This window comes from Gallus gallus, chromosome 14, assembly GCF_016699485.2.
Source record: "Gallus gallus isolate bGalGal1 chromosome 14, bGalGal1.mat.broiler.GRCg7b, whole genome shotgun sequence".
NCBI classification, from domain to species: Eukaryota; Metazoa; Chordata; class Aves; order Galliformes; family Phasianidae; genus Gallus; species Gallus gallus.
Window position 1 is genome coordinate 5,553,728 of NC_052545.1, and position 17,146 is coordinate 5,570,873.

Here is a 17,146-nt window from a genome sequence, read left to right on the forward strand (position 1 = left end):
ATATCTTTATTTTTACAGGCGTGCTCGCACAGGCAAGCTACAGCAGTTACACCACACACCGAGGCCTATTGCAGGGAACCCCTGCCAACCCCTCAGGGGCGCCGCCATGACACCGGCAGCGCCCCTCGCAGGCCTTGGTGCGTCCCGATTGGATGTCCTCGTCACCACAGCAACAAGCAGCTTGGAGGCGGGGGCGGCCGGCCGGCGCTCACCCTATCCAGTGGGCCCTCAGGGCGAAGCGACACGCCGATTGGTGGTTGAGGTAACGAGGGGCGGGCCGTTCTTTCGTCACCGTCTCGGGTTTCCCTTCGCAGTAGGGAGACCCGCCTCCTCATTGGTTGCTGTCGTTGCCATGACAACGAGAGGACGCGGCGCGGCCTAGTGGAGACCCAGCCGCCATGGAGCATCCCGAGGGAAGCCCCAGCGGCCCGGCGCCCGCCCGGGTGCCGCTGACCAAAGAGCCGGCACCCCAGACAGTGCCTGCCACCCAGCTACCCATGAAGGTTTATGAGGCAGCACTGAAGACGGGGCCTGATTCCTCCAGCGGCCTAGCCACAGCCGGCTTCCGCACTGCCAAGTATCTGCCCCCTGAGTGGCACCAGAGCAACTACAACCTGTACCACAAGGCCTTTGCCAGCTGTGAGGAGTCTGAGCGCAACAGGGATGAAGCTAAAGAGCTGTCCGAGAGAACTGAAGCTGCCACCCAACGTGCCCAGAAGGATTCCACAGCTGCCCTGGGCCAGCGGCTGCAGGACATCCACTTCTGGAAGACAGAGCTTCAGAAGGCAATTGAAGAGCTCGATGCAGAGACCAACCTGCTGGCAGCTCAGAAGCTGAGGCTGGAAAGGGCACTCGATGCCACTGAGGTGCCCTATGCAATTGCAACCGACAACCTGCAGTGTCGGGAGAGGAGGCAGCCCCCAGACCTGGTCTGTGATGAGGTGGAGAGGGAGCTGCTGAAGGTGAGCAGAACGCTGAGGCTGTTGGTGGCCCTTTGGCAGTGCTGCCCTGATCTCTGAGCAGCTTGGTTAGTACGTGCTAAGTGTGACTCATGAGGGTGCCCTCTGGCAATTAACAGAGGTCTGTTTTCACTTCTGGGCAGCCTAAATTGAGGAAGGATTATTTAAAATCCTTCCTTTGTTTAAAAAAATGTTAAAAATCACGAGTACACCCAGAGGACACCAGGTCCTTTCCCTCAGACCAAATTCAAGCAAATTCAAAGCTTACATTTCCAATATGAGGTTCAGCATCTTATTCTGGCACTGAACATTTTCCAGAATCTGCTTGAAGTCCCCTTGTCTGTACAGGTTACACTTTAAAAATGCAGTACCCCATGAGCAGCCTATTCTGGACCAGAGAAATGCTGCTTGCCTGTTTTCCATGCTCCAGTGAGCAGTCTCTACCTTTTACCTCTACTACAGTCTGATGCTGTAGTCTTGCCAAGGTGGTGATCTAACACTGAACTTACTGTGTCTCAGCACAAGCCATCACTTTAATTGTACTGCAGAACAGCAGCATGGCTCTCTCCAAACAGTACAATGTAGTTTTGTGACACCTGTATGAGATGACAGCTCCAGACATGCTGGGAGGCACAGACAGATGGTATTTCTGACAGCGTGACTTCAGCAAACCTGGTGCTCTCCTGAAGTTTGCTTGATCCTTTCTTCCCCTAGAGAACTCTACTCCAGCTGACTGTTTGTTATCTGTCACCAAAATCCAGCACAACACATAGATTGCCTTCAAACTGATGTAATTATTCCAATTTGCTTATGGTACAGAGAACAGATTCTGGGTCATTTTTCATTCTTGAATGATACATTTCCTACTGTCCCATAAATAAATGAATGATCATTTATTGGCCTGCATCTTCCATTATACTGAGGAAGTATATTCATGATGAGTTACTGATTAACGCAGCTGATTAACGTTTGTTGTTAGAAAAATACTTAAGAGAATTACAGAGCTGATGAGGTGATAGTATCTAATAGTATTTTTGATAGGAATAATGCTCAGTGGTGATCAATATTTAGAGGCTGTTCTAGTCAAAAATAGAAAAATGAGAAAATTAGTGTATGGAATATTTTAGCAACATACCAGCCTGCTTTGTGAATTGTTGTTAGAAGATTCACATAACAAAAGCAATTATTTTCATCAGCTGCTGCTGTTTTAGAGAAATGTGTTAAATGTAAGACCTACCCCTCCAAACATTCAAATTTCTGGAAGGATTCTTCTCCTGCATTTATTTCCTCCTGATCTCTGTGCCAGAGAATAGTTTGTTCATTGCTAAGAAGTCCATCTGCTGCTGCTAATTCTTCACCTGAAATTGTGATTCTCTGCTTGTGATGGCAGAATGTCCACAGCCAAGTGGGATGTCATCAAAAAAGAATGATGTGAGTTCAGCTGAGGCGTGTGTACCAGCAGCAGATGGACTCTTGAGAAATGAAGATTTTGTTGCCATGCCAATGACCTTTGCAGTACAGAAGGGAGTATATAATACGAGAGGAAACCCTTCCCATTTTCACGGAGGGAGAGATTTTATGGCACAAATGTTTGCAAATAGATTTTTTTTAAATGTGCCCCTGTGGCTTTGCTAGCTCTTTAAGCTGCAACTGTACTCTGTACCTCTTTCACTGCAAAAAAGAAAACAGTACCTTTTATTTCTTACTGTCTCCAAAACTGAATTCTTGACACTTCGAGCTGCTCTTCCATGAATTCTGACTGTTCGCTGTGCAGATTTCAGAGTTAATGACCCACATCACCAGTAGCTCTGCATTCATTTGCTTACTTAGAGGAGCTATGCAAATTTAATTACTAAAGTACTTACATACTTTTATGAATTTTGCTTTCTTGTCCAGACACTATCTAATCTTAACTTCTTAATAACTGGTAACTCACAGGAGATCAGGAATCATTCATTCTCTTCCATGCAAAAATAAGAAAAAGAAACATTTTCCCTAAAGTTGGCTGTGTGAGGAAACAGACATTCCTTTCCTTCCACAAGGAACTTTAACTACACAGTTGAGTTATATTCTAGAGCATTTTCCTTGATTTGAATTTTTTCCTCCTTTACTAGCAGTCCAGGCTTGTATTGACTTCACTGGACAGCATCTTCACTGTGTTCCTCCCAGCTCCTGTGGAGAGGTGCATGGGGAATCTGCATGCTCAGGAGAAGAACGTGTGTGGACAAAGGATTGCCCTTCATATGATCTTGGAAAAGCTTTGCACAGGTCATGGGTTTTGCTGCAGAAAGTTGAAAGCAGCAACAATGAGGAACATTCCCAGAGCATCCAGCTGAGATAACCACCTTTCAGCAGCCCCTTGGCAGGTGACATTTAACGAGGGAACACCAAATGCACATACACAAGCAGTTTTGAATCCCTACATTTAATTGGATTTCCACTATCTGTTGAGCAGGAATCATTTCAGATGACTCACAAATAAAACAGAAGTATCTCTGCTGAAAGTTTTATGTATCCAGATAAGATTTCGGTTTTTCCTATATCTTTGGCACACAATCTATTTCTTTACAGGAGTTTTGGTTCTAGCTCATCTCTCCTATTTGTTCTGCAGGATAGAGTCATATTCAGATTACCTACTGTGATACATACCCCAATTAAATAGCAGCTGCTGGAATGAGGGATTAAGGTATTTAAGTGAAAGCTCCTCACATGCATAATAAAATCATCTGTTACTCAGAACTCCATAGACTCCACTTAGCAGCATATTAATCTTTCCTTAATATAGTTCTGGTTAAGAAGAATCTGACAGACACAGTTCTTTTCTCTGTAAAGAGTGATTTTTAGCGACTAAAAAGACAACAAAATCTCAAGTGGAATAGTTATTTCTTTGAGCTGCTGCATTGGAAGTAGCAGAATTCAGTAAAAGCAACACATGCATCTGTTTTCCATGAGGTTTTTGCTTTCATAGCCCATGTGACATCTCCTCTGGATCCCCTTTACATCAGTTTAATGATGGTTTAGTATTTTTATGTGCACACAATACTGAACGTGTACACTCTAGCACAGGACTTGCCACATAGTGGTATACTGCCAATAAATCATGCTTCAGCTGCAAATATTCTGTGTTTCAAGGTGTCCAGATTCATTAAGCGAGTGCCAGATATGACTGTGGCCTAAGCAGATGTACTTACTTGTCTTTTTTTTTTTTTTTTTTACCCAAGGACTGTATTAGACTCAGAATGTTGATTTGTTGTCCATTTACTTCAATGATGAAATCAGTCCCAGTATTCCCTGGTGCTGAAGACAAAGGCATTAGCCAAGATCCTGTCAGCTATATAAAATTAAAGTGGAGGAAGGATACAGTTGTGTGTATGCTTGCCAAATGCAATAATGGGGCAAGGAAATCAACAGAAACCCCCTTCCAAACAGCATTATCTGTAGCTTTGCCAAGCAAACCAGCATGCAGTAGGACAGACCTCCACATAGACAACTCCGTAAAAGCAGTGCTTCATTTCAATGCCTGCAGGCAGTGGGTTCTCAGCTGACTCTGGCAGACCTGATATTTATTCAGAGTTGACCTGTGGCCTTCCTCCCATGAGCTAGCTACAGCTACACTTGTCAACTGGCTGGGTTGCTCTGTGATGGCTGGCAGCCATCACAGGGCTGTGTGACCTGAATCAATGGATGCACAGTGCCACAGCTCCTCCCAGCCATGCGGTATGACTTTTCAACTGCTTTAAAAGCTAGGAGAAATCCTTGAGTAGATAAGTGTTGAAAAATTCATCACCGTTTACACCTGCGTATTCACTCTAAGTAGTCTTAGGTTGCCATTAATTATGAGACCAGTGCCTTCAGTTTTAAATACCATATTTGAGTGCATATCTCCTCAAAAGGAAATCTATTTTTAATTCCATTTTAGGTCATTCAACAGGGGAGTTCTTTATTTTGAGGCTACTTCACTTTTTCCATGTGAGAGACCGTAATTGCTAAAGGAAAGCTTTTCTCATTTGAGATCGTGCATATTACTCACAGGAAAACGATTGCCTCTTTATTTACATGGAGACTGACTGCCCAACCCAAACAATATCAATTACTATAAGAATAATTTCAAGTGCTAGCTCTTTATAACACTTTTAAATCCTTCTGATTATTTTTTGACAATTCAGCCGTTGTAATAGCTCCTTTCTGCAGAGAGCAAGTCTTAGTATTCTCAGTTTGTAAATTGATACCTTCAGCTATGTATTTACTCTAACTGTGCTCTTTCAGACCCTTAGAAATAATGTTTTCTCCCCAGTCTCAGCTGTCCTTTTCTGTTTAGAATAAAATGATCATTTTTACGCTCCCCATTGGTTTCTTGTGATGGAGAAACTGACACCGCAGGGACATATGCACTCGTTTATTTGTCAAGAACACTATGAGGATCAACGTGTACCAGCAATGTCCTGGCTATAAGTCATTAGTTAGTGTATACTCCCTTAATTGTCATTGGATGACTGTCATTAATGCACAACAGCTACATTAATTAGAAGCTCACCGTATAAAAAAGCCCTTTAAGACATCCAATCCTCAGATATTAAATGCCTTTATATACTAAAAAAAAAAAGCATCCATTGGTCTGGCCTTTATGCAGTGTATAACCACCAGTTCAGTAAAGTACTTCACAGAGTACTGATGGTTAATCGTTAAAGCAACATCACTACCATCAAGGATGTGCACCAGGTACTTCTTGTTCTGTAAGAGAACATTACAAACGATGGTCTTCTTTGTTCTGATAATGTTTATGCTACAACAGACATCCCTGCTAAAAGCAACACAAGCTGTAAGTTCAGACTTTGGATCTGTTCTCAAGGTGAGGCAGAGCTTTGTGGCTTTGAGCAGTCACCTCTCATAGCTGAAGGAACTTAGCCACTCCAACAATGCTGCATAGCTCAGGTAATTCTGTAGTCCATGTTACTACCCCTCACCATCACCAGAGGCAAAAGCAGTTGGTCTAATAACAGGAGTCAAGCTGTAGGCACGTGTCTCCAGGTTTATCTTGGGCTGGCTTTCCTGTACCTGCCAAAGCAGACAGTAACTGCTTCAACCACAGAACAGTAACTTCTATTTTTAGTTAATGCAGAGCATTCAAAGGAAGGAGGCCAACAAAAGATTATGATACCACCACTCCTTTCTGTTAAGTAGCTCCTTATCACCATAGTTCAGACAAATGGTATTTTTGCAGGAGATCTGCAGGAATCTGCTGCCTCGCACATTACCAAGATAAGTGCTTGTTGCAGAGCAAGGCAGCATGCTCTGGAAATGTCTACGAGGTCTGCACAGATTCTGGCTGCCAGTGTCCTGCCAGAGAAGCTGGCCTGCTGCATCACACCTTGGTGCAAGGCAGCAACCCCTGGCAGCTGAATTTATGCTGCCACTGTCCTGCCCAGCTCCAAAGTGACACCTTAGTTTTGTGCAAGGCAGTGGACTCATGCTGAGCACAGTGCTGCTGCCCTATCTGTTCCCTCTTTCAAGGCTGTGCAGGTAACTCAAGTGTTCTGTTTAATCTGACAGAACATACACATTTTCATAGAATACACATGCAATATGAAAATAATGAATCCCCAGGCTTTGGAAGTATTTCAAATATTGCTGCTGCCTTTGTAGACTTAAAGCTGAGTTACTCGGTATTTGCTAACTCCAGAAAGGATCTTGTCTTCTAATAATATGGTAAGAGTGGGTAATGAGTGGGAGATTTAAGTATATATCCACAACCATTAAAATGAAATTGCTCTGCAGGATGGTATGTACTGCACTGAATATCATAGAAGTCTCAATATTTTTATCTAGGAAGCTGAGCTTATCAGAAATATCCAGGAGCTTTTGAAAAGAACTTTGATGCAAGCTAGTAACCAGATGCGGTAAGAAAGTTCTTGCAATACCTCAATCATTATTAATATAGTCAAATAAACCCGAGAAGAGGAACTCTGTGATTAAAGTTAAGGATTACCAGCTAAAGTAAGGTACAGTAAGAGCCATGCCCTTTCATAATTTCCAGTATATGTATTCACTTCTCCAGTTTTCCTACACTAAATGTAAATACAACAAAATATTATCTAGATATCACTGTCTTGTTACAGCATGTGATGTATTTGTACTGTAATATCTTTTACAATAATTTATCTGATCAGAAGACCTTTTCAAGGCAAGTCTCTTGCCACCAGATGTCAGTGTGAACTTGCAATATAGAACTGAACCCTGCCTTCCTTATCAGTATGAACATTCATTGCACTTCAAAAGGAATATTTGCCTTTAATTTATAACAAATCCTTTGGAAATAAGTTATCATCCAAATCCTCAGGTTAACTCCATACCTGGAGTTAATGGAGTTAATTGCTGGAAACCTTGATATTTTGCTTAAAAAAAAAAAGGTTCTATTTATTCTGTTCTACCAGATAAAGTGAATTTGTTTTTTCAAAAAGAATGCTTTTAGAAGCAGAACAATTTAAGTTGCTCTGCTACATCAGTTACAATCTCAGAGTAATCTGTTGAGTTTAGGCTTTGCTTTTTATAATTGTTTCAGGATTATTTTAGTACTACTGTTGGCCAGCAGGATCTTTTTAATTCTTTAGGTAAGAGTGACATCTGGTGTCAAAAGATGATAAAGACACACTGTCTTTTGTACTCTGAAGTCATTCTGAACAATTAGGTGCAATGCCACTCTGAAATTAACAACAACGTATCAGTTCCCACCCTGTATAGCATACCTCCTGTATTTTGCAAGGAGGAATTACACTGTCTGAGTGCTACAGTCTAGCAAGGAATGCTCATGGAATAATACAGGGTCACTTTTTGGAGGTCTTAGGGTCAGGCTTAATGCGCTAGCACAAGAAGGGGTTAGGTGTCCTGCAAGCACTGGTTGATGTCTTGGGAAGATTATTCTGTTGTTATAACCTCTACCTGAAGCTGCTATTGAAGAAAATCCATGTTGATTTAGGGTTGAGATATAAAATTCAAAGTCTAACAGCTCTTTTGCCACAGGCTACAGAAACCCTAAGCCTTCAGTGGGCACAGAACAGCGGCGAATATCCAGGGAAGCAGTTAACACATCAAGCTCGCTGCCCTAGCAGACAACTGGGGGAGAAAGTTCAATTAGGCAAGCCTGCCTTCCCATTTTCATTTGGCAGGCAAAGGATCAGAGCCTAGCTTCATTAATGCTTGTGTTAGTTTGGTTGAGTTGTATTGTTTTCCACTAACCATGCATGATAACAATGATGAGCTTTTCAGATTAAATCGAGACCACAAAGAGATTTGTGAAATGGACTGGTCAGACAAAGTTGAAACATACAACATTGATGATAAATGTGGACGATACAAGAACCAGAGCACCAACATCCAGTTCCATCCTAGCTCAGTGAAGTTTGAAGAGAGGTGAGCAGTTCTCATCATCATCATCCCCCACAATAATGCTGCTAAGATACAATACAGCTTTCAGTGATGCAAAAGATGTAATGATCCTCTGAATTAATGGTGTTATTGCTGTTTCTTTGGACATGTGACATCATAACTTCAAAAAATATCTACTTCAGTAGTAATGGTAGTGCTACCATCTCAGCATGCCATGCCACTGATGACAAAGTAGATTTATTATATGCAAACTGGTTTTGTTGAAGTTTTTCTCAGAAATAATCACCTTTATACTTCTAAAATCTGATTTAACTCCTGTTGAGACTTATTACTGAACACCAACAGACATGCCATTCTTTTGGAAAGTTTCCTGCACACAAAGTGGCATAATACAACTACTTGAAGTAAATCTAAAGCTCCCCCTCCCTTTCAGGTAAGTTTCATATGACACAATGTCTGTAACCCAATGGAAAGCACAGTAATAACAGCAGAGCAGCAAGGACCCAGGCTGCAGCAAGTGAGGGCTTGCTCAAATGCAACAGCCACAGGCACAAAAGTAAAGGGCAAAAAAACAAGCAAACAGAAAAACCACACCTGCTTACCTTTAGAAGACCTCAGGTAGGCAGGGATCTCTGGCAAAATACTCTCATCTCCACTGCCAACCTTTAAATGAGGTCTGGGAAGGGGTGGATCCTGGCTGCACCCCTCCCAGTCACTCAGGTGCATTGCATACACCTGAGCTCCCCTGGGTTGGCCCTGCCTTCCCACCAGGTGCTCAATCACTGTTTCAAGACATGACTTAGCATTTCTGCTACACTGTCCTAAGTACTCCAGCATCTTCTGCTGCACAACATATCAAAGTATAACCAGAGATCATATTGTCATTGTTTTGAAGTGTACAGAGACTGTAATGCATGCATATATTCATGTGTTTATTTGGTGGTGACTTAACTGCCTGTGCTTTCAATTACTGTGCTCAAGATCATTGGCCTTTGATTTTTTTTGTCACATATTACTTCCCTCAGAAGCAACGAAGTGAATGAGAGTTCATTAATTTTATAAAGGACTCTTAATCTTCCTTGTTGGTAAGTCTAGACTGCATGCAACATAGCATACACAAGGAGAGCTATTCAGTGCTTTTGCAGGGGGAGAAGCGACTTCAGACTGTATTCCTAAATGCAACCTGACCAAAGAGCAAGCTTCCAACCCCTACAATTCTGTGATTCTGTTTATATACTATTCCCTTCTTCCAGTGCATCAACACCAGAGACATGGGCCAAGTTCAGTCACGACAACATCTATAGGGCAGAACGAGAAAGATTGGCTTCAGTTAATCTTCGCACTTTGATTGATAATATTCTTCACGATGTATCTGAGGACCTGAGGATGCAATGTGCTGCTGTGAATGAGGCTTTTGCCAAACGTTGTTTGGAGCTGGATGATACAAAACACAAACTAGAGCATCATATGAAAGAAGTAAGTGTCATTTTTTGAATGCTGGCTACAGGCATGACAGCATCTTCTGAGAAGATCACAGTGGGCTTATCCTCTAGGAAAATATTCTTAGTCCATGTCAGATATAAAACACTGTTATGTCAGCTTAGTATCTGATAAGAGTCTTCAGTGCTGGATTATGGCTCTAACTTCTGTAGAGTCTTCATTAAGCTGTTCCTGTCAAATGGAAAGAGTATCTTTGGCCTCTGCATCCTCTCCAGTGTGGAGCAGTTCCTACTTCTGTGACAGGAAATTCAGAATTTCCTGTCTTTTTCTATTTTCTTCAGTAGAAATCTATACAATTCCAAGCTGTTCAGCAGTTCTTAATTTCACTCAAAATAACTTGAACTTTTCTTGGATAATTTACAGTAAAAAAAAAAAATACCATTAAAAGCAACTTAAGGAGGTGGGATGCGTTGTCAGGAAAGCTTTTAAGCAGGCTACAGAATATTTTCTGCCTCTTTTTAGACCAAAGTTCAGATTCTCAGTGTAGAAGTAGAAATAAAGAGGTCAAAATCACCTTTGCACTTCTATTTCTTTTATTTTCTGGTCAAATATGAGGTCAAAGCTATGACTCAGTGGGACCATGAACAAATGTATAGCATATACAGAGATAATGTGCCTTTTTTTTTTTAAACAGTTTTTCTTGGGTATCTTTTTCAGACCCTTAGGGAAATAGGAGATCAAGAAGCTAACATTGTTGCTCTCAAGCAAGCTATCAGAGACAAAGAAGGCCCAATGAGAGTGGCTCAAACGAGGCTGTATGACAGGTCTTTTAGGCCTAACGTTGAGCTCTGCAGAGATGCAGCACAATTCAGGTAAAAACTGCTAAACAAGTCCTCCAAGATGTCCATTCTATCCAAAGGTGATGTAAGATAGCATTTGCACTTTTCATTGGAAATGCATGGTCTTTCTCTTTTATTACTAGGTTTGATTCTGATATGTCAGAAATAATTCAACTGACTGAAATCACTGCAAGGAAGACATTATTTTAATCTAATGTATTGGCAAATAGAAAATCTATGCACACCAGTCTGCCATTTGTCTTTATGCTTTTTTCCTTTGAACTGCGTGGTTTCTTTTTTTTTTTTAATTTAGATGATAAAAATATCAAAAATAATAGATTTTAAAAAATCTGACAGCTTGTGAATAATTTGCAAGCCTTTTGCTGTTAGCAAAAGTTCACCACAAGGTGGACTATGTGCTGAAAGAAATATGTTTCAAGTGCTGAGAATGTAAATGGGCTGCACATATCCATAGCCTGAGAAATGTCCTTAGTACTCAGAACAATTGGGCTGGTGGCATTTGATTTTCAGTAATAATCCATTTTAGAACTGGAGGTCAATAAATCCTTTCAATTTAAAGGTCTGAACATCGCATTTGTCACTTTTGATCTCATTATAAGCCTTGTAATTGATTCTCCTCCTTCACATGTTTCTGCCCTTAGGAGAAGTGGGGGATCAGCTTTTGCAGGCTTGCAGTGTACTTGTAGCAGAGATGCCTGCCATTCAAAGCCGATATGGTGTTCTTTATGCAGCGAGGAAGAAGTTACAGTTAATCTGAATGCTTTATGCCATTGCAGGCACGCTCATTTAGGTCCTGATTCAGCAAATAATTCTTGTGCAAGCCTCTCAGTGTGTATATTGCCTTTAATGTGATTTAAGGAACATGCAAGCCCTTTGCTGAATTGGCATGTATTTAATTGCCATGCTTACACTGTTTATATTTACTCAGTTTCCATAGCATACAAGGATTTTGTTTTCCCAGGAAGTAAATATGTACAGATAGAGAGTACAGAAAACACCTAACCAGTGACATTCAGTTGAGGTGATGTGCTTTTTTAAAAATGCTTTGCTGCTGTTCTGCCACTTCTTTAAAAAGTCATATGCATTTAAAGATCATTTCCTGATCTCTGGTACAAGTATCATCTTTAATACTTGAGCTTCGTGCTAGTGAACAGATGTCAAAAACCAGACTTAAGGAAGTGCAGGTTCAGTCAAACTGGTGACTCATCCAACAGGTTTTGTCTTATGTTTCTTGGTACAAGTGTCCTACACAATGGGATACTTGTGAAGTGAGGATGGATAGTTCATCTGTAGTGGCAAAAGACATTCTTAATACTATCTAAATTAAGGGAAAGTTGTATATAGAAGCTATGAAAGCAAGTTCCGTTTTTCACTAAGAGTGTAGAACCTCCAAGAGGACCAACATTTTGGAGTCTGTAGCCCATAGTCCCCAACACTTACCAGGTCCTCTTCAAAGTGCTGGGATCAATACCTCCTGCCCTTGTTGTTGAGTGTTATGCTTCTATAGCTATTGATTTTTGTTCCCATTGCAGTTTGTGTGTCCTTAGTAACACATACAAGTTTCTGCTCATTTTTATATTACTTATGTGATTCTGTTCAGGTTGATCAGCGAAGTCGAAGAAATAACAGAATCCGTTGAATCTCTGAAGAAAAAGCTGCGGGAAGCTGAACAGTCCCTGAGGAACCTGGAAGACACGCGGATGAATTTAGAAAAGGAAATAGCTGTGAAAACAAATAGTATCTTTATAGATAGGCAAAAGTGCATGGCCCATCGCACACGCTACCCAACTGTTCTGAAACTAGCAGGTTACCGGTAGTAATCTCTGCACTGACTATGCAAAGTGTGGAAGAAAAGTGTCACCCAGCATCTCTCATAGAAAATGCATGGATACTGTTATACACAGAAGTACTGTGTTTGTTCTTGTTTTCTTGTATTTCGATTAAAATGCATTAGCATATGATGGCTGGCTTTGAGTCTTCCCTTTAAAAATTTGGTCTGAGTACAGACTTACATAGTCAGTTTAAAATGCAGCTTAAAGATGATTCCTTGCATCTGATCTGTATCTATATCACATTTGTATAGCTTGCAGAGTATGGTTTTCAACCTAAGAAACAAATATGTTGATTAATTATAATATACACAGATGCAAACCCATAAAATTTATAGCTTTCAAGCATTTTACGGCTGCATGAAATAAGAGCAATAAAAGTGCATGCCTGATAGAAGATCGCGTGATCAGCGAGGAAATAGATGATGGACTTTTAAGCTCTTCAAACATTATTAGTTAACAGAAAGTTTGCACAGGTTAGATGACAATCTGACTATTGGCAAAAGCGCTCCCAGTCCGTGACACCTGTGTATCTAATCTGAAAATGAGATCAAGGATCTTTAACTTCCAAGTCAATTCAATTTGATTTTTTTTTTTTTAGGGAAGCAATCGTGCCTTTCAGCTTAAGCAATTGGAGGTTTAATTGAGCTCTTGATCTGTTCCACCTATTCCCTGAAAGCAAGGTGTGTGTTTGAACTATTACCCTTAATGGAGAGTACATCAGATTCATCCACTCCAGTAGAGCAATGTAACAAATGTCATTCACACATTAGCTTAGTGGGCCACTCGGTTGAAAATGCGATGTGTCAGAGAAGAGAAATGATGACACAGAGCACAATTACATTATGGTTTCCTGCGTTACAGATTTTTACTTTTAAAAAGCAGCTGACCAAAGAGAGAAAAAACATCACCCCCCCCTCATCTGCCCCAAAACCCAGCCCTGTGTGCATTTCTGAATAGTCCTGCTCTGTTAACCGGAGCGGGAGAAGCCATTAGACTGACTGTTTTGCACAGAGATAGCTATCTGTATGATCTTGACACAGGTTGTGCAGAGCAGTATTCGGCCATTGCCCTCCTGCTGAAAGATGCTACCATTTATTACTTTGAAAACCAGCTGTGTCGGTGAGGGCTTTTGACTCAAATATCTGTTTTGTGGCCAAAGGGCCACAAAGGGCCAGTTGGCCCCTTCTCCCCCACTCCTTCCACCTCTGAGTCAATACAGCTCCTGTGAAGGCTTATTTTTGGCTGGCAGCACAGGAGCAGAGAGAATCTGAGCTATAGGTTACATGGCTGAAAAAGCAATTTCTGTTGGTTGTATTTATGCTGACCTGATTATCTCAAATCCTGTAGTCCTGGAGGAAAATACTGGAAGTGTGAACAATTGTCATTTCTTCAGTCTGACATCTGTTACAGCAGAGGAAAAGGGATCTGAATCGCAGATAGCAGAAAACTGAAGCAGCTGGGGTCAAAGTGGACTTCAACTTTCAATTATGGTCAATGAGACCATGAGAGTATGCAATCCAGGCCCCAAAACTATTATTTTGATTTAAGAGTTTTGCATTAAAGAGAGGAAAAGAAAAGTGCTGTCACATTCTCTGAGACTGTGTTGAGTACTAATAACCCTGTGCCCCATATTGGGCTGTAAATGGATCTTTCCCTAATTAAGGCCTATCAGTTTAATTTACCTTTGTGAACTAAATTACTCTGCCCTTGCTTTAGGCCAATCAAGGGAAATCTTGGCCTGGCAAACCCAATACATTAGCAGGGTGTAATCACTGCCCTATTCACATGGTAATAGAGGGATACAAGCAAGTTGTAAGGGTGTGAATCACATGGAAGAACTTCAAGCTTCTGTAATTATTTTTCCTTTAATTACTGATGAGTTAAAAATCATAGTTAAAGCCACTACTTTAGCATGGAAACGTGTTCCTATATTATTTTTTCAGAATGCATTTTACGCTGAGGATTTCCCAAGGAAGGATTAAAAAGATGCTGTAGCTGGCTCTCATGTGAGCTAATGTCATGGGTGAGCTGCAGCTCCCTGTTGTCCTGAGCTCTACCTGCTCATCTATATACAAGTATTACAATTTTTTTTCTTTACGACCCCATTAAAAACTGTTGGGTTTTTTTCCTTATGAGCAGACAACAGTGTACAAGGGGAGCAACGAAGGACACAGAAGAACAGGAGGTCATATCTGTGCAGTGCTTTTAACCAAAGGTAGTTTATTTTCTCTAAGACTGAAGCTTAGAGCAACTATCTCATAATTTCAGCCTCGTACCATGTCACAGGTCACTCAAAATGTAATACCAAAGTGGCAGACAGCAGCGCTGGGATGTGCAGGTAGGATGTTTCAGACATCCCTGTTTCCACTTTGGACCCCTGACACATGACATCAGCAGCACGTGCTGAGAATACTGATCTGTAAATCCAGTTTGCGTGGCAGTAGGGCACAAGGACAGCCTGTAACATCAGCTGTGCCTTACAGAGAAGATCTGAGTTTGGGTGTTTATTTCTGTTCTTCAGGATTCTTTTCGAGGTGATTTGCAGTGTAGTTATAAAAACAACCTGCAGAGAGTGGGAATTTATTTTAAAATCCTTTTTCTGAGCAATTTCTCTGAATAATTCCGGAGTAGTCTTTTGGACCTGCTGGCCCCTCTAAGCAAACTGTGTCCCAACATCAGTCTCAGCAGTAATAAAAGTCACAATAACAACTTTATGGCCATGTATGTGCTCGTTAGTGCCCCGTGTGATTCCTGGGATGCATCTGATAGCCAGGCTGTTGGCAGCACTGTTTGCTGAGCTCTCAGGAGCAAGGCAAGCAGGATGCACTGAGCTCTGTGCTGTCACAGAGGGGAGAGTTCCCAGTGTGCATAGTCCTGCCCTGGGCCTTGGCAAGCTTCAGCATCTCAGCACAGCACACCCAGAGTGTGAAAGCCACACCAGCTCCTGTGCCACATGAGAACAGGAGCAATGAGGGATCCTCGTTCTTTGCAGGATTGCTGTGGGGTTTTTGCACGGGTTGTTTCTTTGGGGAAAGGGCCGCAGAGGGTAAAGAAATCATTTCTTTTTAAAAGCAACAGGAAGATGAAGTATTTCATTGCTGGTTCTTGGAGGATTTATATAAAAACGGCAGGGATGAAAAACGGAATGACCTTTTCACATAGTCATGCACGGTTAATCAAGACAACTGAAATGTCTGTCCTAGGGTAATTCACAAGATTTGTATAACAAAACTTCCAGAAAGGAAATAACTCTGAAAATGGGGAGAAAATCCAGACTTACTTCTTAGAAACCTACATTGTTTCATCCTTTAAAAATTCAAAACACTGCCAGTAGCCTTCCATGCTAAGGGAGAGCCGTGCAGCTCCCCTCCACGTGAGCCAGGCACAGGCTGCAGCTGGGAAACAGCTCTCAAGTTTCTGCAAATGTATTTCAAGAGCTGTAAACATCATGCCAGTTAAACTACCCTGTTCTGCAAATCATCTGTTGGTTTTGGATTCACTGCCAAAAGATGAGCAGCGAAAAAGTGGAAAATTGCTCTCTCAGCCTCCTGGGTCGAAGCTTGAACCTCCCAAGGGCTGAAGGGTTCCAGTGTGCCCAACTTCATCCATCACTGCGCTTACCAAAGTGGGAGGCTGGTCAGCAACCCAGTGCAGAGCAGGTTCACACAGCAGGTAAATTGAAATCCACCAAAGTCCTTGGCTGCATTTCCATTTCCCTCACTCAGCCCATAATGATGGAGTGCCCCGTTCAGATATGGGCTCATGATTAAGGATTGCCTTAGGGCCCTGTATATAGAAGGTCATTTTTATGATTGCTGCAGTGTATGAGCTCTTCATAGAAGGGGCCTTATAAAATCTGAATGGGTTCAAGCGTGCAAAAGATTAATGTGGGCCTGCACGCATCTATCTCAGTCTGCAAAGTCCAATTTATTTCTGTGAAGGCCATTTTGGTTGCAAAACTGCTCTGTGCCTTCTGCAGAAGTGCAGGAGACACAAGCACAATGGATGCTTGTCTAGATATCCGACTGTGGGGACCATTAAAAACCATGCTGCCTTGGGCACAGGGATCAGTGCTGACCCAGTGGAGGTGCAGAGTTGGGGGGCACTGCATCACATGATGGACCAAGGCAGCAGAGGCTGAGAATACTTTCAGAGAACTTAGTGAAAGCTTTGCATAAATACCTACATAGCCCTGTATGAAGTCCCTACCAGGATGGCAGACCTTCACCTGCACAGCCCAGCTTATGCTGAGCAACGGTAAAGCCGAGCGAGCAAGCTCAAACGTTTAGTTAATTTCTGATTATTGCTTCCTGCATCACAGGACGTGTAGATCTTGAATGGAAACTTCTGAAGATCTGCACTTCCTCCCCGGAGAGCCCTGCTGGGAAGGATTCAACCTGCCATCCTCCTGCACGCCCCAAGCCGGCTGCCAACACGGTTTGGTGACTGGAGCTGTTACACGCTCGATTTACTTTACAGGCAAGAGTGGCTTTTACAAGCTCTCTGTGTCTCTGGAGCTGGTGATGCAAACCCATACACAGCTGTCTCCTTCAATAAAATAAAGAAGCACAGGCAGGCAGATCCAATGCTTCCCCCAGACAAATGTGTGGCAGAGCAGGCAGGCACCAGCAAGCACAGCTCCAGTGCTGCACCCTGAGCTCCCAATGCCCCA

At 42.1% G+C, this 17,146-nt stretch overlaps 1 protein-coding gene across 1 annotated transcript; it reads left to right on the top strand.

The window, feature by feature from the left end:
- The first annotated feature begins 354 nt into the window (after nucleotides 1–354).
- On the top strand, nucleotides 355–12,603 carry MAFIP. The gene is made up of 6 exons (XM_414831.7): nucleotides 355–962; nucleotides 6,786–6,856; nucleotides 8,223–8,366; nucleotides 9,596–9,818; nucleotides 10,500–10,654; nucleotides 12,243–12,603. Exons 1-6 carry the CDS (start codon nucleotides 399–401, stop codon nucleotides 12,457–12,459), a joined length of 1,374 nt encoding a protein of 457 aa, XP_414831.1. The 5' UTR covers nucleotides 355–398; the 3' UTR covers nucleotides 12,460–12,603.
- Nucleotides 12,604–17,146: the final 4,543 nt, after the last annotated feature.

What these genes read in the sequence shown, in the direction of transcription:
- MAFIP (XM_414831.7), top strand. Translation starts at nt 399, where the DNA reads ATGGAGCATCCCGAGGGAAGCCCCAGCGGCCCGGCGCCCGCCCGGGTG. An exon ending in CAAGCTAGTAACCAGATGCG is followed by an intron (nt 6,857 to 8,222) that starts GTAAGAAAGTTC and finishes TGAGCTTTTCAG; the next exon opens with ATTAAATCGAGACCACAAAG. An exon ending in TCAGTGAAGTTTGAAGAGAG is followed by an intron (nt 8,367 to 9,595) that starts GTGAGCAGTTCT and finishes CCCTTCTTCCAG; the next exon opens with TGCATCAACACCAGAGACAT.